This window comes from Nomascus leucogenys, chromosome 25, assembly GCF_006542625.1.
Source record: "Nomascus leucogenys isolate Asia chromosome 25, Asia_NLE_v1, whole genome shotgun sequence".
NCBI classification, from domain to species: domain Eukaryota; kingdom Metazoa; phylum Chordata; class Mammalia; order Primates; family Hylobatidae; genus Nomascus; species Nomascus leucogenys.
The window spans coordinates 28,035,675-28,060,914 of NC_044405.1; the positions used below are offsets into that span (position 1 = coordinate 28,035,675).

At 58.1% G+C, this 25,240-nt stretch overlaps 1 protein-coding gene across 6 annotated transcripts; it reads right to left on the reverse strand.

Moving 5' to 3' along the window:
- Positions 1 to 219: 219 nt before the first annotated feature.
- CBS (cystathionine beta-synthase) lies at positions 220 to 23,579 on the reverse strand. 6 transcript variants are annotated; one of them, XM_030806186.1, is made up of 17 exons: positions 22,816 to 23,579; positions 19,861 to 19,936; positions 18,575 to 18,791; positions 15,122 to 15,228; positions 12,869 to 13,003; positions 12,246 to 12,325; positions 12,017 to 12,151; positions 11,833 to 11,902; positions 10,534 to 10,625; positions 9,596 to 9,721; positions 8,951 to 9,035; positions 7,059 to 7,164; positions 5,820 to 5,897; positions 5,429 to 5,563; positions 4,741 to 4,849; positions 3,895 to 3,979; positions 220 to 1,010 (listed from the first exon to the last, which is right to left on the reverse strand). In XM_030806186.1, the coding sequence occupies exons 3-17, from the start codon at positions 18,781 to 18,783 to the stop codon at positions 907 to 909; spliced, it is 1,656 nt and encodes a 551-aa protein (XP_030662046.1). In that variant the 5' UTR covers positions 18,784 to 18,791; positions 19,861 to 19,936; positions 22,816 to 23,579; the 3' UTR covers positions 220 to 906. The 6 variants fall into 6 exon arrangements, with proteins under 6 accessions (XP_030662046.1, XP_030662045.1, XP_030662050.1 ...); XM_030806185.1 differs by lacking the exon at positions 22,816 to 23,579 and adding an exon at positions 22,394 to 22,554; XM_030806190.1 differs by lacking the exon at positions 22,816 to 23,579 and adding an exon at positions 22,394 to 22,540 and having other exon boundaries at positions 15,131 to 15,228.
- Positions 23,580 to 25,240: the final 1,661 nt, after the last annotated feature.

Sequence of the window (25,240 nt, forward strand, 5' to 3'; positions counted from 1 at the left end):
GTGTCCAGACATACTCGGCCATGAAGCTGCACAGCAGATTACTCACAAGGGCTGAAAAGCAGAAACAACCAGGTGTCCATCACCGATAAATGAGGAACCAAAATGTGGTCTATCCACACAATGCCTTATTATTTGGCCACAAAAAGAAACCACGTTCACATGCTCTAACATGCGTGAAAATACCATGCAAAGTGAAATAAGTTAGACACGAGGCCACAATTGTGTGATTCCATTTATATGAAATGTCCAGAACAGGGAAAACCTATTTTAGACAACAGAGACACAAAGTCGATTAGCAGTTGCCAGGGGAGAGGAAGACAGGAGGGGAAATGATTGCTTCATGGGGTGATGACAGAAGGTTCCGGAACGTGACAGAGGTGGTGCCTACACAACTTTCTGGATGTACTAAATGCCGCTGATTGTTCACTTTAAAGTGATTGATTTTTAGGTTATTTGAATTTCATCTCAATTAAAAAACCCAAACTCTCAAACTGCTCTCGCCGGCTCAGCCCCGAGCAGACGGCGCTGCCCGTGGAGGATGCTCAGCCGCCCAGGCTTCTCCCCGCCCCCTTCCTGGACTCTTCTCTCTTTTGCCTTTAATCCCCCCTGCCCAGTCATTGCCTGTGTTCATCCTACCTGGCCGACTTCTCTCTCAATATTTCCTTGGTGAAACATCCTAAGAGGAAGTTACATTAGAGAAAATCACATATTTCATCTCATAGGCCGTAAACAGGGTCATTTAGGAAGCCATGTGTTAATGAGGGGAGACGGATGCTCCGTGCCGTCTGCAGGGATAACGGGTGCCAGGCCAGGCAGTTACCAATCACGTGTGTGTTTAGGGCTCAGGAAAGCGAAGAAGTGGGCGAGGATGGCGGGCCCGCTCCGCACCGCCCAGCGCTCCGGACTTCACTTCTGGTCCCGCTCCTGGGTGGCCACGAAGTTCAGCAAATCAATGGCGGTCACCACCCCGAACACCATCTGCCGCTGACTGGACTTCCCAGTGCTGTGGTCTGAGGGGAGAATGAGGCAGCAGGTTTGCAGGCGCCGTGGGAGGCTGGGCGGGCTGCTGCGGGGCAGGAGGCTCCTGAGGGCCTGGGGCACCTGTGCACCATGGGGGCCCAGGGTGGCCTGCTGGAGCCCAGCGGCCAAGGCTGTGTTTCCTTTTTTTTTTTTTTCCAAGACAGGGCCTCACTCTGTCACCCAGGCTGGAGTGCAGTGGTGCAGTCTTGGCTCACTGCAACCTCCACCTCCTGGGTTCAAGTGATTCTTGTGCCTCAGACTCCCGAGTAGCTGGGACTTCAGGTGCACATCACCACAACCAGCTAATTTTTGTATTTTTAGTAGAGATGGGGTTTTGCCATGTTGGTCAGGCTGGCCTGGAACTCCTGACCTCAAGTGATCCGCTTGCCTCAGCTCCCAAAGTGCTGGGATTACAGACGTGAGCCACTGTGTCTGGCCAAGCCAGTGTTCTTCTGATATGAGCCCCATGAGCCCCCAGGCCAGGCTCCACCCACCGCATGAGCCCCCTGGGCCCCAGGCCAGGCTCCACCCACCGCAGGTCAGGACGCACCCTTTCCTGGCCCAGCGGCTGAGCTCCTGAGGCGCTCATGACTTCAGAGCCAGTGTGGGCGTGAAATTCAAACCCGCTTACAGGGCCGGGCACAGTGGCTCACACCTGTGATCCCAGCACTGTGGGAGGCCAAGGTGGGAGGATCCTTTAAGCCCGGAAGTCTGGGACCAGCCTGGGCAACATATTGAGACCCTGTCTCTACAGAATATTTTTAAAAATAAATTGGTTGAGCATGGTGGCACACGCTTGTGGTCCCAGCTACTTTGGAGACGGAGGCAGAAGGATCAGTTGAGCACAGGAGGTCGAGGCTGCAGCGAGCTGTGATGGCACCACTGCACTCCAGTCGGCAACAGAGCAAGACCCTGTCTCTAAAAACAGACAAAAACCCCTTGTCACCATGGGCAGCACACAGCTTCCATCTCTGGCCTGATTCTGTCTTCACCCCTACTTTCTCCTGGCTAGCGTAGACTCGGTGTTAATGCTGGCCCAGGCTCCCATGCCACATACACAGACAGGGCTGTTGTGATGGTTAATTTTAATACAGATTAACGGGGCCGTGGGAGCCCAGGCATTGGTCACACGTCGTTCTGGGCGTGTGTGAGGGGATTCCGGATTAGCACAAGAGTCAAGAGGCAGATAAGGTGTGCTACTGTGGAGGGCCTCACCCAAGCAGTTGAAGGCCTGAATAGAACCAAAGGTGGAATTTCCTGCCTTGGGCCTTGAACTGCTGGCTCTCCAATCTCCGGCCTGCCGCCTCACCCTGCAGATCTCAGGGTTTGTCAGCCTCCATGATCTCATGATCCAGTTCCTTAACACAGATCTCGTTCCCTCTCTCTCCCCCCACCCCACATCCTCTTGGTCCTGGGTCTCCACAGGACCCTACACCAGCTGTCATGAGGCACAGAGGGGTGAGCAGGGTGGGGGTGAGGAACATCGAGGCAGAGCCCTCGGAGCCTGTCCCCACTCCGCCACGGCTGTCACTCCTCTCTTTGTAGGCAGAGGTCCCTTGGGGTGGCCCACTTAGAGCCCCAGGAAAACATAGGGAACCCAGATGAGATCAGCTCCTTGCGTTTCGGGGAAACCGAGGCACAGCAACTGTTGGGAGAAGGGAGCCCTGGGAGCCCTGAGTGCCGCAGGCTTCTGTGGCCCTGGCAGCCTGGCCCTGAGGCAGTGAACCAGGGCCGGCCAGGGGACTTTCCGACAAGGGCCAGCTGGTGGTATTTTAGGTCTTGGGGGCCGTGCCGTCTCTGTTATGAGCACGCAGCCCTGACGTGCTCGAAAGCAGCCAGCCACAGACAGTGGTGACAAGCGTGGACATGCTCCAGGAGGACTTGATTTGGGGACCCTGACATTGGAATTTGCCTCTTTTTTTTTTTCTGAGATGTTCACACACCAGTACATGTGAGATTAAGAGGGGGAACCCTCCTACCCAAGCGGGGGGGTGGGTCCAGGACCCTGGAAGGCCTCCATTTGCCATGGGGAGGCTGTGACTCTGAGCCTGAGAGCCATTCTGAGGGGTGGGTGATACCTAGCTGTGGGCGCCCCCCACCACGCCTGCCCAGGCCTGGTCCTGCGTTGCAGAGCCAAGGACAGGAGATGGGGTTAGACTCGGGGCCCTCACAGACCAGCCTCAGCCGCCGAGCGCTCGCCCACTGCACACAGGCCTGGTGGGTGAGTAGGCTCCGGGCTCCAGGGCCCCTCCCAACTCTTCCTGTGGGCCCCAGGCCCAGGGCTGCCATCTATGACCCAAAACCTGCGAGCGACTGTCCTGGCCTGTGGGGATGTGGTGGGGACGCCCGGGGATGTGCTCAGGAGTTGCAAAACCTCACGAGCTCGCTGGGAGCGGGGCTCTGAGGACAGCCCATCAGTGGCTCCTCTGAGACCCACATGGGGCTTCCATTCAGAGCAGCCCTCCAAAGGCCAGGAGGCTGTTGGGGCAAACGCTGCCTCTCCAGGGCTGCGGGACATGGCCAGGGTCAGGACTTGAAACCCTTCTAGATGTTTCTGGGCTTGTCCCTGAGAATCCCCAAGACTGCTGGCCTCCCTGGAGGCAAGAGGCCTGGACTCCTGAGCCTCTGCAAGCTGGACAAAGGGCCCTACACAGTGTGGCCTGAGGGGTCTCTGCAGGAATCACAGGTGCAGCCCACCAGCCCGGAGCGTGTGGGAGGCCCAGGCATAAAGACTGGGTATCACTGAAGGTTGGCACCACCCATTCCCCTAACACCCCGCAGGGGATGGGGGCCCAGCTGCTGCCCATGGCAGAGGCCAGGCTTGGTGGCCTGACCCCAGTGAGAACCCCACGCACAGAGCAGGGCCCCACTCACACTGGATCTGCTCGTGCACCACCAGGGCGAAGTGGTCCATCTCCAGGATGTGCGAGAGCCTGCCCAGCGTGTCCGTGAGGTGGATCTGCAAGGGAAGCATGGTCAGTGGCAGGGGGGACACGGCCCCATGAGTTTTCTGTGGAGTGAGAGAAGACGCGATGGTGGGTCCTGCAAGGCCCACCCGGGAGGCAGTGGCAGCCGAATGTGAGAAACGCGTGGATTCGGGTGACGTCTCGGGTGTGTGTATGAGATGGGAAAGAAGTCAAGTTTGCTCCTAGGTTTGGGCAGAACCCTCAGCCTTTCCAGTGTCAAGAGCCACACCTGCATGTCCCAGGGGATCCATGTGGAAGGTCACACAGACTTTCCTGGGCCACCCTCGGCAGCAGAGGGTGGGTGGCTCAGGACAACCATGGAGTCTGACCAGCCCAGCAAGGAGCCATCGTGGGCTCCTCCCAGAATGTTCCAGCTCTTGTTGGATAACCAAGTGCATGCACAGGCAAATGAGGCTGGGCATGAGAAAGACCCCGGCAGATGCCGCATGGTGCCGGGATGGTGGCCTCTGAGTGCAAATGACCTCCTTAAGTCCCCAAAACATGGCTGGTGTGGATGAGCCTGCACTGATGACAGACTCCTGTCCGGCTGCTGCCCTTGTAAAGTGGGTGCTTCTCAGCCTCATGGTTTGAGGGGTGCAGCCAGCTTCGGCCTAAGTGGTGTTGAGGGTCGAGGACCCCACACCCCACACGGGAAGCACCGTGTCCTGCCTTCGACGCCGGGGGAACTCGGGCACCCTCTGGGGTCCCGAAGTGCCTGCGTACCTGTTTGAACTGCCTGTGGGCGACTGGGTACCTGTTTGAACTGCTTGTAGATGACTTTGCCAACTTGGTCTGACGGCTGCACCTTCCCGGCAAGCAGGGACGACAGCATGTTCCCAAGCGTCACCATTCCCAGGATCACCCTGTGGGATGCGGGCAGGCAGGGGTCAGTGCTCATACCTCGCCCCTCGCAGGACGGTGGGGCACACCCTCAGCTGCCCTGGGGAGGGGCGCTCTCTGGCCACACATGGAAGTCCTCTGCCGCGAGCCTACACGTGGCAGGAACCAGGCTGGGCCCTGACGGGCAGAAAGAAACCAAGAGTCCTTGGACCCGTTCAGCCAGGGTCGAGGGGGACCAGCCGTCAGGTTTCCGCGACGTGGGGCTCTCAGTGGTCACTGGGCACGTGTGCCAAGGCTTTCTGCTGTCAGACATGTCCTCGGGGCATCTCTCCCTGACCCCCAGGTGGGCCCAGGACAGCCTGCACACAAAGGGTGGGTGGGCTGAGGTCTGAGGGCCTGGAGTGAGCACAGCAGCCCTGCCCCAGGCTGCTCAGAGACCAGCAAGGGGCCTCCAACGCCCTGAACGTCTGCATGAGGCGGCCCAGGCGGGCCTATGAGCCCGGCTGCGGGGTCTGCACGGCTGCCCTGTCCAGTGACACTGACGGGGTGGAGCTGGACAGACAGAGCCCAGGACTGAGCTCTGGGCAGGGGCTGAGACTGACCCCGCCTCGTCCACCACGGGCGCCTGGTCGAAGCCCTTCTCCCGGAGGATCTCAATGGTGTGCTCACAGGTGACGGTCGGGAGCACGGTCAGTGGGGCTGACAGACTCAGCTCCTGAACGCGGAGGTGCCACCACCTGAGGGAAGAGGGCAGGTCGGGGGGATCAGGACAAGGACAAACGCTCTGGCACCCCCGCCGGCAGCACCTCAGCAGGAGGCCACGGGGACCGCTCTCCTGCCTATCACACTGGGCAGGGCCAGCACAGGCCACGGGGACTGCTGTCCTGCCTGTCACACTGGGCAGGGCCAGCACAGGCCACGGGGACTGCTGTCCTGCCTGTCACACTGGGCAGGGCCAGCACAGGCAGCGGGTCTCCGGCCAAGCGGTCTTACCAGGGCTTCTCCTCCATGAGGTCCTCCTCCTTCAGAAAGCCCTTCTGCAGCATCCACCTGTCACTCAGGAACTTGGTCCTGTGGGATGGGGGAGTCACCGAGGCCCCGCAGGGCCCCACCAGGCCTCCGCCCCTGCTGAGGGGCACGCACTGCCTGCCCAGCCCCTCTCCTGGACCTCACTGGTGCAGCAGAGACCCCCAAGTGCTGGCTGGAGGGCCCAGGGGGAAGCCTGGGGGCTGGACTTCCCGCCCCCCATGGCCAACAAGCGTGTGCAAGCATGCACACAGCCATCGCTCTGGCACTCAGATAAACACGCCCTCTCATGCTCACTCTCTGCCCCTCGCACACTCACACGCACAGGTACACATGGCAGGCTGGCCAAGTAGGTGGGGAGATGGTGTTCTTGCACTGACGGGGGTGGGCAGGAGCCCTGCACAGGGCAACTTGACCGTGGGCTCCAGATGTGAATCATCCCACACCGGGGAACCCAACTCGGGGCACCCATCAGCCAGGCCTGGCCCTCCAAGGGCAGCTGAGCTCTCGGGAGCTGTGTAGCCCCTGCAGCTTGCAGGCCATGGAGGAAACCCTGCAGGTGCAGGGGGCAGGGCATGGGGGTCTCTAGACACCCGCCCTGGTACCGCCTCCGGAGACCAGGTGCAGAGCAGCGCCAGTCTCAGCCCAGCTGCCCGGTGACCAGCGAGGTCTGTGGCGTTACTGTCCGAGGGGCCTCTGGGCAAAACAGTCACAGCAAGTCCTAGGGGGCCACCTGGGCAGCAGGGCTCTTGCCACCCGGGCAGCACTCGGTCCCAATCTGGAGTATGGGGGAAGCAGCAGAGGGAGTCAGGGTGGATAGGAGGCGGCACAGGGCCCAGCCCAAGAGGACGTCAGTCCATGTGGCCAGGGCTACCCCTTGGAGCTCATGGACCCCAGAGCAGTGAGGGGGCCAGACACCAGAGAGGGAGGGACAGGAGGGACACAGAGGGAGCCGCCATCTTTCATGCCCCTCCCGTCAGGGCTGTCACTGCGAGTGCGCATTGATTTTCACAGCATTAAGAGGCTGGGAAGCCCCACAGCGTGAGGGCACGCGGGCAGGAGAGTGGAGGCAGTGCTCACAGGGCCCCGCTGGCCTCCTCCCCTCCCAGCTCTGGCTGCTGGCTCTCAGGTGAGGCGTGCGAGGCATCCAGGGAAGGGTGGCAGGACGGAGAGGAGCAGGGACCTGGGAGGGAAGCCGTGTCTTACATGTAGTTCCGCACTGAGTCGGGCAGAATGACCACGCAGCGCTGGCCCTCCTGCAGCTCCTGCGCGGCCTTCACGGCCACCGCCACCGTGCTGCCGGCACTGCCACCTGCAGAGAGGGCCATGAGATGGACGTGCCAGGGTGAGCGTGCGTGGATGCACACATGTGCGTGAATTGTACACGTGCACGCATGGGAGCATGTCACGCTCCGAAGGATCCATCAAGAGGGGTTGCCTCGAGGACAGGGGCTGGGAGGACCCCACTTCTCCGTGAGCATCAGCTTCTTCCTTGTGCACCATGGAGTTTTCGTGTCCACTTGGGGCTTCATAATCAGCTGGGGTGGGCACTGGTGCCAGGGAAATGCCTGCGGCGGGGCTGCAGCCCCTGGCAAACCTCCCGGCCCTGAGCCGAGAGCCAGCGATGCTACAAGGACGGAGCCCTCAACACCAGGCCCGCAGGCTGCCTGACTGCACACTGGGCTCTGCTTTATAAACAAGAGACCAAGGCTCACAGTGACACCAGCTGTCCCTAGGAGCCCTGAAGTCAGAGTCGGAGGCATCTTCTCTGGGCTTAGTTTGAGGGTGCACACAGCAGTCGGGAACGTCTAAGTCTGCACCAGGAGCCCCCGTAGGAAGAGAGGCGGCCTCGTCTGTAACGGGGCCCATGGACCTGCTTTCCAGCCCCAAAGGTGGGGGCTTGTTTCTCCACCAACACGGGGAACAGGAAGACTGAGATAGGGAAAGCCCAGCGATTATGGGCACCAAGTCACCTTTCATGACAGATTCATGTGGGAAATGCTTTTCTTTTTCTTTTCTTTCTTTTTTTTTTTTTTTTTTTTTTTGAGATGGAGTTTTCGCTCTTATCACCCAGGCTAGAGTGCAATGGCATGATCTCGGCTCACTGCAACCTCCACCTCCCCGGTTCAAGCAATTCTCCTGCTTCAGCCTCCCAAGTAGCTGGGATTACAGGCATGCACCACCACACCAGCTACTTTTTTTTTTTTTTTTTTTGTATTTTTAGTAGAGATGGGGTTTCGCCATGTTGGCCAGGCTGGTCTTGAACCCCTGACCTCAGGTGATCCACCCACCTCGACCTCCCAAAGTGCTGGGATGACATGAGTGAACCACCGCGCCTGGCTGGGAAATGGTTTTTCAATTAAGACTTTCTTCCAATCTCTAGTTTGGGGCTCAGCTATTGGGGGACTTGGCCATGCCGAGGGCTGGTTTCCTTCCACTTTCCCTGTCACCACCCCCAAAGTGACATGACACACGGAATGCACATGTAGAAACCTCCTATGTCCCTGCCTGGGTTTTAGAAGCTGGTGTGTGCTCTCCGAGTCCCCAGAGGCCTAGATCAACTGTGGTCCCTACAGGGCCTCTGCTGCCTGTGTGGCTAGTCAGTGGCATTGCCAGCGGCCACCTGGTCTGTCCACCCCCAAGCAGGTGGGCAGAGGTGCATGGGGTGGGAGGAAGGTGAGTGGGGTCAATCCTGGACAGCCTCAGGCTCCAGTTCCCCTCCCCAGCTGCTCCAGGGTGCTCGCAGCACCCAGTCCTGGCCATGGGCCCCGTCAATGCAGAGCCACCGCCCCAGGGGCCCTGGTGGACTTGATTAGAAACAGTAAGTGCCATGAGAGCTTCAGCCTTGTTCTAGAAACACATTCTTGAAGGCAGCTCGAAGCCCCACCCCATGGCCTCCTGCCCTCACCCGAGCAGGTGACCACACTGGGCAGGTGAGGACCCAGGCAGGCAGACAACACCTGAGGCTCGTGGCCACCACAGAACTGCTGTCTTACACATGCAGGTCGGTGGCTGACAGAGGGTGCGCCCCCGGCCATACCCGGTGCCCCCTAGCCATCTCTGCCTTCCCCGTACCCCCGTGCCCGCCACCCACTTACCACATAGCAGCCCCTCTTGCGCGATCAGCATGCGGGCAAAGGTGAACGCCTCCTCGTCGTTGCTCTTGAACCACTTGTCCACCACCTGAGCAGGACCCCACCACAGCCTGTCAGCGTGGGAGCCGTTCCCACGTGACCAAGGGGGTGAACAGCCTCGTGGTGGACCCCGTGTCTGGGCGGCAGGACCCCAGAGGTCATGCCCCAGCCTCTCCCCCTGGGATCAGCACGTCTGCAGACTTTCCAGTTCCAACGCATTTTGCAGACAGCAAAACTGCCCGCCAGCCCCACTGAGCATCCGTGTGACCCACACCGGCCCTTCGGTCTCTGCTCTCCCTCAGGCCAAAGTCACCTTTTTGGCTCTTAACAGAGTTTTCTGGGGCCTTAATTTTCCCACGTTTTCCCTGCTCCCTGCCTGTGCCACCCGGGCTACATCCCTTGGTGAGGTCAGGCCACATGTGCCGACATCGTCCCCCAGTCTATTTTGTCTCGACCTTCAAGACCAGCTTCTCACCACCATGCGGGGCTTGCCCTTCTGTTCCCTTCAGTGGAGAAGCCAGTTGGGGCCCAGGGTCAGCCAGGCTCCCCAGTGTGAGGGTGAGTTACAGGCTGCACCGGCACTGTGGCCGGGCTCTGGACTCGACCTACCGTCCTATCCAGCACCGTGGGGATGAAGTCGTAGCCGATCCCTTCCACCTCGTAGGTTGTCTGCTCTGTCTGGTTCAGCTCCTCTGGCTCCGCGAGGATGGAGCCTTCGGGATCCACCCCAATGATCTGCAGAGTGCGCGGCTTCAGGGCTCAAGCCCAGCAAATGCCCTGCCTGGACATGCCTCGCTATTCTATTATCGGAGTGGCCAATACCGCCATTAACCAGTGCCTGTTAACGATCTGCCCGTGGGTGGTGGCCTGTTCCCAGCCTCAGAGGCAGGATGGGAAACCCAAGAACCCAGGCTCCAAGTATTAAAGCGATAATGACCTCGTCTGGACTAAATGTTCACTAAGTAAAGGCAGGTGCCTGGGGGGAACTGACCTCCCTGGGGGGCTTCTCAGAGCGGGGCCCCCAGGACAGCCCAGACAGACCACCCTGCGGCGGAGCAGCAGAGCCTCTGGGGACAAAGGGCATGGCTGGGCAGTGATGTCTTTTTCAAGGGCAAGCAACAGGGAGAGAACGCTCTTGTCTTATCAGCGGGACTTTTCTAGGCACCCCTCCTCAGACCTGCTCTTAACCCTGAGTCCAGGAACCCTCCCCCAACTCCCACAAACCCCAGTTGAGGGGCAGACTCAGGACCAGAGGACTTAGAGCTCCTGGTTGATCCTCAGAGGCCCCCAGATGGAACTCTGACCCCCCACTCAGCGCAGGAAGCCTCTCCAAGACACTGGCCGGTGAGCGACCACCCAGCCCCAGCTCCTTTGGGTCACGAGCTGCTGGTCCCTTATCTGTCAAGCACCGTCTTCCCAAACACCTCCCAGGCAGCGCGGAAATACGGTGGGAGACAGCGTGCTGAGCAGATCATGAGGAACGAGATTCAGCTCAGAAGCCGGGGCCACTCCGCACTGCCCCTCCCGGGCCCGGCCACACCACTCACCCTGCATCCAGGACACTTCTCCTTCAGCTTCCTGGCAATGCCAGTGATGGTGCCGCCCGTGCCCACTGAAGCCACCAGCATGTCCAGCTTCCCTGGTGGACGGATAACATTCTTGGGTCCCCGCCTGGCCAGCCCACCACTCATAGTAATAATGATTGAAAACACACTCAGCCCAAACCACGGCCGGTGACCAAAAAGTTCAAAAGAAAAACTTCTCCAGCTGGAGCAGCCCTTGTTGTTGCCCTTGGTCTGTGAAAGCCTCAGAAACGGGCTGCCTGGGGCACCCCAGCCCAGTCTTTGCTCAATGACACTTGGCCCCTAAAACCCCCATTTGGCTGGATGCAGAAAGACAAGACCCTGTCCGGGGGGTGCAGGCGCTGAGGGCGGGCAGAGGGAGGCTGTGAATTAACCACCTCCGTGGGCTGCTGGATGTTTGCGTGGTGTGAGTGAGTTAACTGAATTTACACAGGAAATGGAATCAGTCTTTTAGGCTTCAGTGCAGAAACTCGCTGGGCGCTCACACTGCTGGCCGCCAGCGCGGGCATCTGGCGGACAAGTCACAGCAGGCAAAGACTCGGCGAGGCGGAGCAGCTTGGGGACCCATGCGGAGACAGGACTGTTTTTGCCAAATGAGAGAGTTCTCACACTTAAAGCCCAAACAAGCAAATGCCTGGACCTTACAGCCTGGCTCCTGGGCACAGACTGAGGGTGTACTCCAGCCCATGCCAACACCACATTCCCAATAGGAAGCCAGGGCGCCAACGTCCTGGCAACTTGTCTCTAAAGGGATCTCTTGGGAAAACATCAGTACCAACCCCCACGGGCCTTGGCACCGAGTCCCTGGAAAAGGGCCCAAGGAGCCAGCCTCATGCTTGTAACAGAGAGTGAGCTCATCGCAGATGTCACCAGCCCTGTTCTGCAGATGAATTTGATGCCGAGTCAGGGCAGGATCCCAAATGAAGTCCAAGCTGTGAGCCCAGCACCAGCCTGGGCCCTGAACAGACTCGCTCCCTGCATTCTCTGCCGGTGGAGCCCCTGCAGACCTGCAGAGATTGCTGGGTAAACAAATACAGCCGTGCCCTGTGTTTGGTGTTACAGGTAAGCCACAGGCGGAGGCCAAGAGGGCACAAGGGAGGGAGGAAACTGTTCTAGAGAAATGCTCTAGAAAGCATTTCACAGAGGGAACATTTGAGCTGGGTTCTGAAGGGTGAATAGGAGTTCCCCAATGAGAGGGCAAGAGAGTTGTACACTCCCAGGCAGCCAGGGATAAATGCAATCAAGATGGACAGAGGGTCGCACCATCACACTGCTGCAGGATCTCATCAGCGGTCGTGTCATAGTGAGCCAGGGGGTTGCTGGCGTTGCGGTACTGCATAGAAAGAGAGCAGAGCCCGTGAGCTGGCCCCCGACACCTCAGTCACCCCCACATCCCTGACTGAGACCCTCCTAGGGAATGCCTGTCTCCAGGCCCCAGGCGCCTCACCTGGTCTAGGATGTGAGAATTGGGGATTTCGTTCTTCAGCCGCCAGGCCACCCCCACGTGTGACTCTGGGGAGTCGAACCTGGCATTGGTGGGGGTCCTCACAATCTCAGCCCCCAGTGCCCGCAGCACGTCCACCTGCAGGAAGGAAAGCGTTGGCCTGCACCTTCCGCCTGGCCCAGGCACCCTCATCCCCTGCCCTATGACCCCGCCCCTGGCCACGCCCACCCACCTTCTCGGAGCTCATCTTCTCCGGCATCACGATGATGCAGCGATAGCCCCTCACTGCCGCAGCCAGGGCCAGCCCGATCCCTGAGGGTACACAGAGGGTGAGAGGGGCCCAGTGACCCCCAAGCCCTGCCCCGCCCCTGCCTGGGACACAGGGGCACACCCCGATGCCGGTTCCCCTAGGGCCCAGGGAAGAGGGTTCTGTGGGATTCCAAAATTGCCCAGCATAGCTGCTTCTGCCTTCAAGTGCAGGGGGAGAGAGACTGCCAGAGGCGGAAATAAAAGGTACATCAAGGAGGAGGAGGCAGCGGTGCAGGACAGGAGATCTGGTTCCTCCAGGCCCGGCCAGGTACACGGGCACAGGAACAGCAGACTCTGGGTGCTCATCTTGTGTGCCAGGCACTGCCAGGTGCCATCGCCCCGACAGCATCGGCACTGGCCCCGAATGCTGGGCAATGGAAGCTAGGTTGGGACACAGGCCGGCAGCGGTGCAAGATGTCAGGGAGCAGGCGGCCAGGCGGGCCAGCACATGCAGCTGCAGCTCGGCCATCCCCCCCGGGTACCGGCAGGCTCGGCATGGGTAGGGGACAGCCAGCCCCGGCCACCCCCGCTGGGCCCGGCACCCACCGGTGTTCCCGGATGTCGGCTCGATAATCGTGTCCCCGGGCTTCAGCGTCCCGTCGCGCTCAGCATCCTCAATCATCCGCAAGCTGATGCGGTCCTTCACGCTCCCGCCCGCATTGAAGAACTCACACTTGGCCACTGGGAGGCAGAAATGAATCACAGAGGGGACCCCCTGACCACCCCCCCCCATTGATTCCTGCTCACCCCCCCATTACCTGATACATCCCAGGATGGGAGACGGGCTTGGGGGTCTGTGGGTTCTGAAAAATTGCCACCTCTCCACTCACCTCCCCTACACCTGCACCTGGGCACTAGCCTGTTAGAGCTTCTCCCCCTGCAGCCCATCCTACCAGTCCTGCAGGGCGCAGAGCAACTCTGTGGGAACCAGAGAGGCATCAGCAGCCCTCACTGGGGGGCACCACAGAAAACCCCGTCCCCCCACCCACGAGCTGGGCTTGTGGTGGGCAGGCGCCTGGATTTGGGTCCCCTACACCCCTATGCCCAGCCATACCCGGCGGCCCCTGCCAAAACAGCTTGATGTCCTGAAGCCAGGGCACTGGCTTCCCCATTGGATGGGGACTCGCACTCTCTCCCTACAGCCTCCCATCATCATCCTTCCCCCGTGGGGCGTCACCTGCCCGGGGAAGGGCTCCCTGCGCAGTCCCACACAAGGCCAAGGCCTTCACTTGCACTTCCTTCCTTATTGCAGGTCCTCTCTGCCTCTCCAGCTCTTAAAAATATTTAGTTTTTAACAGAGAGAGACTGGGCTGCAAGAAATGTGATTTGAGGGACCTGGGACCAGCCTGCGGCACCTCAAAATTTCTGAAAGCCACCACCAGACAGGTGTTGCCCCTAGAACCAGGGCGAGGCGCTGTGTGTGGTGGGGAGAACTCCCGGGGTCTGGCCCTCCACAGGCCTGCATTCCCGGACCCCTCTGGGTCCCATACTGTTAGATCATTCTCACTAGCGCCTGGGGGCCAGCTCCGAGGCAGAAAGCAGAGCTGGTGGCCTCGGGCAAGCCACGTGACCAACCTGACCCTCGGCGTGTCTGTCTGTAAAACGGGCATTCCAAAACCTACTTCAAGGGCAACTGCCAAGTTTAGACGTCGTCCTACACGGAGCACAGTGAGCCAGCCACGCTTGCTGCGTACGGGTTAAGGGTCCCTATTGTCTGACTCTGAGCACAGAGCCGGCCCTGCTGCCTTGGGGGTCTCTGTGAAGGGGGCTGCTCTGATGCAGCTCCAAGATTTCTTTCCCTAGAGGGGCACAGAGGAGAGCCAGGCTCCCACGAGGCTCCTCCTGTGAATCGGCGATCGGTTCCCAACGCACTGACCCCTGACTTCCTTCCCCCAGCACCTGTCCCAGCTCTCACATGTCCCCCGGCTGTGACATTATAGCACCTCAGGATGAAAAAGTCCCAAGCCATGTTACTGGTTCCCTCTCCTTCCCACTCGAACTGCACCCCTCCATCTGGCCCTGTCGCGGGGTTCTCCGCGGCACCCTTCCTGCCGCCCTCCAAACTCACTTGGCCTTGGTCATCTGAAATATGAAATTCCATCCCCGCCTTGTCCCCAAGGCCTCTGCACCCACAGCTTTCTCCGTGACGATGCTGAGGTCTACCAGGGCCCTGCGCTCTTGGTGAAGAGCGACCCTTAAGAATTCCCTCCACCCTCTTGAGCCTGGAAACTGCGTCCTGCAAAGAAATGCCCTTCCCCGGAGGGCTCAGACCACACCTCAGGTGACCCCCTGTGCACCCAGGACGAGGCCAGCCACGGACCCTCCAAATTCCCATTCTCCATCTCATAAATGATGAGCTGAACTGTCTGTCCCCACGAAGCTGGCAAGACAGAGGTAACCGCTCCCTGGACAGCGGATGGCTCACGGCACGTGCTAGGACCCGTCCACTGCTCCTTAGGAGACATGACGCTAACCCTCCCCACCTGCTTGCTTCTGCCTTTGACCCTCATCCGGCCCTTCACACCCTCGCTGCTTCCACTCTGGCCTCAGTTCAAAGGTCACCTGTTCGTTCCCTGGTCCATCAGCTGGGGAGCCACTTTGGTCACCCTCTGACACAATGCCCTGTTGTGTGTTTTTCCCAAACTTAAGCTGATATGTTCTTGGCCACTCATTAACCAGCGTGTTTTCTGATCCCAGGGCCTTGCCTAAGGGACCCATCCCAAGACCTCCCAGGACCCCCCAGGCCCACGGAGCCCAGTGTAGATGGAGGAAGCCCCTCTCCAAAGCCAGGGCACTCACGGAGCTCACACTTCAGGCCGAACTTCTTCCCAATCTTGTTGATTCTGACCATAGGGGTGTCCCCGATTTTCTTCAGAATATCTGGCAAGATTTTTGGAGCTTTTGCCCTGAAACAGAGGAGTCCACAATTATTCAGGAAAAAAACAAAACAAAACAAAATAGTACCAGTCCTGGCAGACATTGTCTTACACAAATCAACTCTCGAAGAACTGGCGGGAAAAAAAAAAAAAAAGAACTGGCTTTATCTGGGTGGTGGTTACACAAGTCTGTACACAGATACACCTAACACACACCCCACACACACGCCTGAAACACACATACACACACATACTTAGACATACAAATCTATAAAAAGCAAATCATGCCTGTGGTTTATTTGCACCAATGCCAGCTTCCCAGGTTTGAAAATGAACCTACAGTCGTGGCAGATGTTGTTAGTGGGAAGCTGGGAGAAGGGTACAAAGGATCTATTATTTTTGCTACTTATTGTGAGTAGTAAATTATTTCCAAATAAAAAAGTTAAAATAAGCAAATACTGACTCCAAAACAAAGGTTTAGGTCCACCTTTTCAGAAAGGCTTTACTGGAGAATGACATTTCCTTTCATCTCTCAGCATGTGACCACAGGAAGCAAAAAAAGTGAAGTGCTGACCTCAGGGCAGAGACTCCTTAGACCAGGGACAATGGCCGCAAAGCGCAGACGGGATGTCTAGCCCTGCACAGAAAATGTCAGGCATGTGGCAGACACAGAGCCCCGGCAGAGGCGCTGTCGGCCAGGCTTGTGATGCTCTGCCCTGCAGCATCTGGCTGTGCAAACCCTCAAACCCTGGTCCAGGTGGTTTCCTAAATGGCCCTCTTGCCCCTGCCATCCTCCCCCAGGGAGAGGCCGATGACACCCCCTATCTATCTGCACCAAGCTCACCACATACTCATCTGGGAACACGCATGGCTTGCTGCAGTCTCCAGACCTGCAACCCCTCCCTGGCCCCTGCAGCTCTGATGACACCCTGTGGCTAACCCTGAGCCCCCTCTTCAGCACAGGCACCTGCTAAACAGCCAGGGTCCTTGGGTCCTGCCCGCCAGGAGGCGACCCTTAGACCTGGGGTGAACCCAGCTCCCGGAGGTCCTGTGCCATGGAGGGAGTGCCACATTTGCAGGGAGAGCTGCCCTGAGGCCAAAACAGGTGCCAACAAGAGCAGCTGGAGTCCAGTCGTGCCCTTCCCAGGGAGCAGAGGGCAGTCCTGCCAGGTGCCCAAACTGTACAGGGGCCAGGGAGGCTCCCTCGGAAGCAGTTCTCGGCGGAAGGGAACCAGGCTTGGCAGGTGTAGAGAGCCAGGGCCAGGTGGAAAGCCAAGCCCCCGGTGACAGCGCCGGGGATTAGTTCATTAACTCAGTTCCGGCATCCGGCCAGCCAGGCAGGAAGAGGCCCACCTCCCTGCAGCAGGTGTGCTGACTCAGCACTGGGCCTCGGTGGCTGTGAAGTTACCTGAGAAGTTTGAAAGGTGGTCAGGGCCAGGCCCAGAGCACTTAGCAAGATAAAGGATCTGACTTGCAGGGATAGCCCTGGAGCCCCTTATCTCAAGGACTCCCACTTCCACAGCCCAAGAGGCTCCTGGGAGGACGCGCCCCACTGTCCTAGAATGAACCTCCAACTCCTGACCCACCTCTGCAGCACCTCCCCGCAACGCCACTATTCTCAGGCGCCCTCTGACTGGAGACAAGCAGCGTCGGCTCTGCATCTCAGGATGGGGCTGTCTTCGGAGGATGAATGAGGCCAGTATGTGAGGTGCAGGTGCAGTGCCATTTACAGCCTGGAGGGCATCGTCCCCATCTCATGCCCTAGAGTTAGGAGCTCACACAGCCCTCAGGAATCTGGCCTGTCTTCCCTGCCCACTCCACCCCCCAGCAGCCACTCCCGACATCACCGGGCCTCTCACCCACTGCTCTCTTGGGTTTGTCTTGGCAGCAAGAGCCCATCCTTCTGGCTGCCCACCCATCTGCTTGGCCTCCTGAGCTCCCAGCACTGAGTATGTTCAACACTCAGACCTTCTGGGTTTGTCCACTGTCACTTCTTTCTATTGCTCCACTGAGAGTACACGCAGCCACCCCCACCCATTCTGAACTGTAAATCAACAACCATAAATGCTGGTAGTGGTGTACACAAAATAGGAATCATAATCCCAGCACTTTGGGAGGCCAAGGCGATTGGATCACCTGACGTCAGGAGTTCAAGACCAGCCTGGACAACATGGTGAAGCCCCATCTCTACTAAAAATACAAAAATCCACTGGGCGTGCTGGCACATGCCTGTAATCCCAACTACTAGGGAGGTTGAGGTAGGAGAATCGCTTCCCGGGAGGCAGAAGTTGCAGTGAGCTGAGATCGCGCCACTGCACTCCAGCCTGGGCGACAGCAAGACTCTGTCTCAAAAAAAAAAAGGAATCAAACATCTAAGAAGCACATTCTTTGATCTATTTGTTCTCCTCCAAGGAGATTATACTAAGGAAATAAAGATAATCCTAAGGCTTAGTGAGCTTGATTTCAGTTTCGAGCTGGGGTAGGGATTTTTGTTCATTTGTCTTTTCCACGGACAGATCTTTTGCACCTTGAGCAGGGCACGAAATGCACAAGGCACTGAGGAAAAACTCGGCTAAATGAATGTGTAGTATCTTCTATTGCAGTTATGTAAAATGAGATAACTGCAAACACCTGTCTACCCCGTAGAGGCTTCTTCACTGAACAGTCTGTGCCACCAGAAAAACAGCCCTTATGGAAAAATACTTAATGCCTACGGGAAGTCTTCATGACCTAGAGTTAACGGAAAAGTGCAGGCTGGGCCGGGCGCGGTGGCTCACACCTGTAATCCCAACACTTGTGGGAAGCCAAGGCGGGCGGATCACTCGAACCTAGGAGTTCAAGACCAGCCTGGGTGAAACCCCGTCTCCTAAAAATACAAAAATTAGCTGGGTGTGATGGTGGGTGCCCATAGTCCCAGCTACTTGGGAGGCTGAGGTGGGAGGATCGCTTAATCGGGGGAGCTTGAAGCTGCAGTAAGCCATGATTGCACCACTGCACTCCAGCTTGTGTCTCAAAAAATAAAATAAATAAGAGAGTGCAGGCAGGACCCTGGGCACTCACCTCCAGGGAATGCACATGTGCAGCCACAGACCGGGCAAAGCATGTGACCTGGGCACATTTATTTATTTATTCCGGAACTACTTGTTGAGCATCCACTGTCTTGCCAGGCACTGGCCTAGGTTCTGGGCTGCAGTGTAAGGAGGCCTTGGCCTCTCAGAGCCTCATCTACACAGCATGCCGCCACCCCCAGCTCCTCAATCCAGAGTGACTACAGGGGGTTATACCTCATGTCCTCCTGGCTGTGTGGTGTCCAGGTGACAAACTCCTGCCCTCCAGGTTATGGATCAGCCCTGTTGTGATCAAAAGCAGGACTTACGGGGCAGTGTGGCGATGCGGCGACTCGGAGGCAGGCCGGCCCAGCTGCCAGGTGCACCTGCTCGGAGCATCGGGCCGGATCCACAGGGGCTCCTTGGCTTCCTTACCCTCTGGGGGCCCCTTCTCCAGGCTCCCCTTCGCCGAGTATGGCCCTGAGCGGTGGGGGCAACCTGTGGGCCCCACTTCCGCCTGGGGGGTCTCAGAAGGCATGCTGGGACCTGGCAAAGCAAGGAGAGAGGTGTCGGTTCAGGCTCAGATGCTGTGGGGTTCCAGCGAACACTGCTGACCCGGCCCCCTCTGGGAGGGGTGCTCCGTTCCCTCAGAGAAGCCCTGGAAGAACTACACAAAAACATAGGCACCAGCCCTGTGGGCAGCCGCTGGGCCATTTCTCTCCTATAGGCATATACCAAAAGCAACGGAAGCAGACAGTTGCTTGGGCCGTGTGCGGTGGCTCATGCCTCTCATCCCAGCACTTCGGGAGGCTGAGGCAGGAGGACCACTTGAATCCAGGAGGTCAAGACCAGCCTGGGCTCCAGCCCCGTCTCTATTTAAAAAATAAAACAACGACGACAACAAAACAGATGCTTGTACACCCATGCTCATTGCTGCACTATTCACAAGTCAAAAGGTGGAGGCAGCCCATGTATCCGCAGACGGATGGACTTAGGCTCATACACACACTAGAATATTACTCAGCCGTAAGAGAAACGAATTCTGGCACATGCTACAACACGGACGAACCTTCAGGACATTAGGCCAAGTGAAATAAGCCAGACACAAAAGGACAAATACTGTGTGATTCCACTTCCACGATGAGGCCCCTGGGACTCTTGAACGCCCCTCTATGTCTGGCAAATTCATAGAGATAGAAAGTAGAACAGAGGCTGCCAGGGGCTGAGGTCAGTGGGGAAGGGAGGGTGATTGTTTAATGGGTACAGAGGTTGTGTTGGGGATGATGAGAATGTTCTGGGTGGAGATAGTGACGGTGGTTGCATCACAGTTACAAATGGTTACAGTGATAAGTGTTACGTGTATTTTACCCAGGATTAAAAAAACACACAAGCACCTTGAAATAGATGAGACAAAAAAAAAAAAAAAAAAAAAAGGGAAGAAAGAAAAAAGCCAGGCGAGGTCCCATCTGCTGCCCTTCCTCTGGGGGGACAAGGAACCCACAATCACCTCCCACCTTGCCTTCTTCAGAGGCCCCAGGACTGGACTCAGCCCTCCTTCACCCTCCTTTGATTCTCCACACTCAACAGGAAGACTAAGTCCACAGCTGTCACTCACCGGACAGATGGTGCTGACAGTTCAGCACCGTTCAAACTCTGGAAGGAGATGTGACAACGGAATCTCTCGTGGGATCCTGGGATAGAAAAGGGGAGTGAGGAGAAAACTCTGCAAATCTGACTCAAGCGCGGACTTTGGTTCATGTCAACAATGGTTGTGTCATCGTGGAATTGGCTCATTAATTGTAACAAATAGGACAGGCGCGGTGGCTCACGCTGTAATCCCAGCACTTTGGGAGGCCAAGGCGGGCGGATCATGAGGTCAAGAGATCGAGACCATCCTGGCCAACATGGTGAAACCCCGTTTCTACTAAAAATACAAAAATTAGCCAAGCATGGTGGCACGCACCTGTAGTCCCAGCTACTCGGGAAGCTGAGGCAGGAGAATCGCTTGAACCCGGGAGGCAGAGGTCAGTGAGCCGAGATCGCGCCACTGCACTCCAGCCTGGCAACAGAGTGAGACTCTGTCTCAAAAAATAAAAATAAAAATAAAATAAAATAAATAAAGTAACAAATATACAACATCAGTTTAAGATCTTAATAACAGGGGAAACTGGGGGAACTCTATTTTCTCAATTTTTCTGTAAATCTAAAACTGCTCTTATTTATTTATTTATTTATTTTGAGACGGAGTTTCGCTCTTGTTGCCCAGGCTGGAGTGCAATGGCGCTATCGCGGCTCACGGCAACCTCTGCCTCCCGGGTTCAAGCAATTCTCCTGCCTCAGCCTCCCAAGTAGCCAGGATTACAGGCATGCAGCACCGCGCCCGGCTAATTTTGTATTTTTTTTTTTAGTAGAGACGGGGTTTCTCCATGTTGAGGCTGGTCTCGAACTCCTGACCTCAGGTGATCCGCCCGGCTCGGCCTCCCAAAGTGCTGGGATTACAGGCGTGAGCCACCGCGCCCGGCCAAACTGCTCTTTTTTAAATTTTCGAGACGGAGTCTCACTCTTGTTGCCCAGGCTGGAGAGCAGTGGTGCGATCTCGGCTCACTGCAACCTCCACCTCCCGGGTTCAAGCAGTTCTCCTGTCTCAGCCTCCTGAGTAGCTGGGGTTACAGACGCCTGCCACCACACCCGGCTAATTTTTGTATTTTTAGTAGAGACAGGATTTTGCCATGTTGGCCAGGCTGGTCTCGAATCCCAGTCCTCAAGTGGTCTACCTGCCTCGGCCTCCCAAAGTGCTAGGATTACAAGTGTGAGCCACCGCACCTGGCCACCATTTTTCTTTCTTTCTTTTTTTTTTTTTAAAGAGACATGATCTTGATACGTTGCCCAGGTTGGTCTCAAACTCCTGGGTTAACACAACCCTCCTCCGGCCGCAGGAGCAGTCCCCTGCGGGTCGCGGGAGTCACCTGCGGGAAGGGACTCTCCGTCTGGCACAGGCCCTGTCTGGCCTGGGGAGCGCACGCTCCGCCGCCGAATCCTCCAGAAAGCCGTGGACCCGAGGCCCCGGCAGACGCAGACGGCCCAGCACCTTGCTTTTGGCGCCTCGCCTCGCCTCGCCCTGGAGCCCTCTCCCGCAAGGTAAGGGACTGCCGGGAACGCAGATCGCAAGCCGTCGGGGCTCTATAGAACTCAGAGGCGCTCGGCGTAAAGCTCGCCAGGCGACCCAGACCCGAACCCGCGGGCTCCCCAAGGCGACAGCGCCGGACGGCCGGATGCATGTGCGTCCCGGGAAGGCGGGTTCAGCTGGCATCGCCCGGCCGGTTCCGTTCGCTCCTTAAACCACAAGACCCCCTTGGGGTCACGACGTTCCCGGGGCACCCTGCACGCGCGCGCCAGCGCTCCCGGAGGGGCCTAGGGAGAGCGGGAACCTCCTCCAAGTTTCCCGGTGGGAGATCCAGACCCTGCTGAGAGCCGGAAGCCGCCGGCCACCCGCCTCCGGAAGCGACACTTCGGTACAAAGCTGGGGACAAGTAAGCCCAGAAGATCCTCGGGAAGCCGAGTTTCGCGCGCCGCTCTCCCACCCCCCTCCGCCTCCCCCTTGCATCCTCCAGCTCGGCTGCCGTCTCGCCTGGGGCTCAGGGAAGTGAGGTCCCAGGAAAGCCTCCATCCCCCGAACGCCATCTGGGCAGAGCCCCGCGTCCCTCCCCCAGCGGGCACCCACCTCGCGTGCCGCCCGCGCAACAGCGCTTACCGCCACCCCACACGATCCGCCGAAAAGGGCGATTTGCAAACAGCCATTTCCCATCCACAATGCAGCGAAAACTCAATGCTGGGCACTGAAACGTGCATCTCCCCCGGATTCCCACCCCGCGTCCCCGCTCCACGCTCCGGGACTCGCCGCCAGTGGGGTCCACTCCGCCGGCGCGGGGGCTGGGTGGGAGCCCGGGGCACGGGCCAGCCCCCATCTTCTGGGCGGTCAAGACCGCAGGCGTGGGCGCCGGTGGGGCGGGGGTCTTGGGAGACCCTGTCTCGCCGCCTTTCGGTGCAGATGATGCAACTCTGGGCGGAGGCGCGGAGAGGGAAACCGGGACCCAATTGAGATCCTCCGTCCAGAGAGGGGAGCGAGTCTCGGTGGGGCCGGATCTCACCTGGACGGATACATGGGAAAGAGGGGCGAGCGGCTGCGGCGAGGCGGAGACGGCGACCCCGGGGTGGCGGCCTCGCGGGGACCCACGGCGAGGGGAGCAGGCGGGCGGTGATTGGCGGAGGGGTGGGGGCGGAGGCCGGCGACCGCCCCGCCCAACCCCTCCTCCACCCCACGCAGCCCGGGCCCCTCCCCCTCATCCCTTTCCCACCCCGCCGCAGCCTGGGACCCGCCGGCCTGCCCGACCCCCGCCCTCCCCGGGACCCCGGCATGCCCCCACCCCAGTCCGCCCGCCCCATTCCCACGCCCTGTTGATTCAACCGCAGACCCGAGTCGCCGTCCCCTCCCCCGCCTTCTTCTTCGCCTGCCCTCGCCCACCCCGGGTTCCACCCACCCCCACCCGCGGACCCCGGTGGTGCCCTCTACCTGGTGTTCCGGTGCTGTTTTACTTGGTTAACTTCTTGCCCTTCGGGAATTTAAGGAACCTTCACTGATGAGCTTAAAACGTGCGTCCTGGTGGGTGCGTGGGGCGCTGCGTGTCCTCGAGGACCGACCCCGAGGGCGTGTGTCGCGGGCCCGGGAGGGGGCGCTGCGCCGGGGCGGGACTCGATGGCCGCGCTCTGTGGCCGCCGGACGTCGTGCGCAGCGCCCCGCGTGACCGCGCCCAGCGCCGGGTCCGAACCCCGAGGCGAGGCGCAGAACAGTCGCCTTGCGCAGCTCCGGTGCGGCCCACGGCCAGGGGCTTCCGGGCGCTCGCGGGGACGGGGCCGACGCCGCGCAGGGTGGTAGCAGGGGCGCCCCGCGGTCCCGGAGGCTGCGGGCGGGGCCGTTTCCCAAACATCGTGCTCTGGACTTTCAGAGTGAACCTGATCCCCCCCGCCCTGTGGCTAAATGGGGGATCCCAGGCCCCTGAGTCTCCCCCGGGACCTGCAGCAAAAGACAGGCCGGTGCCCATCAGCTCTGGGCAGAGGAACGTGCTGCGCCTCCGCAGCGTCCCCAGCTCAGGTCAGAGCGATGCTCCGCAGCCTCCTCCGGCCCGCGCGGCTCCGCAGGGGTCTCTGCCACGTGGGGCTCACAGTGGGGGAGGGAGTGAGACGTGAATTAGAATTAAATGTCCACTAGCAAGAACTGACACGAAGAACAATAAAGCCGGCGACGTGGGGAGGGGACAGGGATGGAGTTACATCATGAAGGCTCTGGAAGGTGGCATTGGAGGCCGAGATCACGCCACTGTCCTCGAGCCTGTGCGACTGAGCAAGACTGTCTCAAAAAAAAAAAAAAAAAAAAAAATCCTGTCCAGCCTTTATAAGAAGAGAGACGTAAACACAGACACGCGGAGAGAAAACGGCCATGTGGAGATGGCGGCAGAGATGATACGTGCTGCCACCAGACGAGAAACGGCAGGGATGGCTGGCGGCCTCCACAGGGCTGGGAAAGGTGGGGAGGGCCTCCCCCAGAGCCTTCAGCCAGCCTGCGGGAGAGAAAGATGATAAACGGTGTTGTTTTTGTTGTTGTTGTTTGAGACAGAGTCTCTGTCACACAGGCTGGAGTGCAATGGCGAGATCTTGGCTCACTGCAGCCTCAGCCTCCCGGGTTCAAGCGATTCTCCTGCCTCAGCCACCCGAGTAGCTGGGATTACAAGCGTGCGCCACCATGCCAGGCTAATTTTTGTATTTTTAGTAGAGAGGGGGTTTCATCATGTTGACCAAGCTGGTCTCGAACTCCGAACATCAGGTGATCCATCCACCTCGACCTCCCAAAAGTGCTAGGATTACAGGAGTGAGCCACCTCGCCCAGCCCAATGTGTGTTGTTTTAAACCACTCAAGTTTGCAGTAATTTGTTACACAGCCCAAATACTTCTTAATTTTTTAAAAATTTTAACGTAATTTTAGATTAGAAAAGTGGCAAGAACCATACAGAATGTCATATTCCCTCATCCAGATTTTCCAAATGTTAATTTTTTTTGCTTCTATTATCAGAAACTCATTGTTATTTCAAATGTAAAGTTTTTACTACATTTGCTCCCTCTGTCTCTCTCTCTCTCTCTCCACATACACACACACACACACACACACACACACACGTGCACAGGTATGGTGTATGAATCTGTCTGTCACTCAGTCTCTCTGGTTTCTCTAACTTGTTTTGTATTGTTTTGTTTTGTTTCTTTTTGAGACAGAATCTTGCTCTGTCACCCACGCTGGAGTGCAGTGGTGTGATCTCGGCTCACTGCAACCTCCCCCTCCTGGGTTCAAGCGATTCTTCTGCCTCAGCCTCCCAGTAGCTGGGATTACAGGTGCCCACCACCACACCAGGCTATTTTTTGTATTTTTTTTTAAGTAGAGACGGGGTTTCACCATGTTGGACGGGCTGGTCTCGAACTCGTGACCTCAGGTGATCCACCTGCCTCGGCCTCCCAAAGTGCTGGGATTACAGGGGTAAGCCACTGCAGCCAGCCCACTCTCTAGTTTTAACACTTACTGAAGATTTTGTCTGAATTGATTTTTATTAAAATGGTTGCTGAGCTGTGGCTCACGCCTGTAATCCCAGCACTTTGGGAGGCTGAGGCGGGCGCATCACGAGGTCAAGAGATTGAGACCATCCTGGCCAACATGGTGAAACCTCGTCTCTACTAAAAATACAAAAATTAGCTGGGCATGGTGGTGCGTGCCTGTAATCCCAGCTACTCGGGAGTCTGAGGCAGGAGAATCACTTGAACCAGGGACTTGGAGGTTGCAGTGAGCTGAGATTGTGTCACTGCACTCCAGCCTGGCGACAGAGCAAGACTCCGTCTCAAAAAATATAAATAAATAAATAAATTAATTAATTAATTAAAATAAAATAAAATGG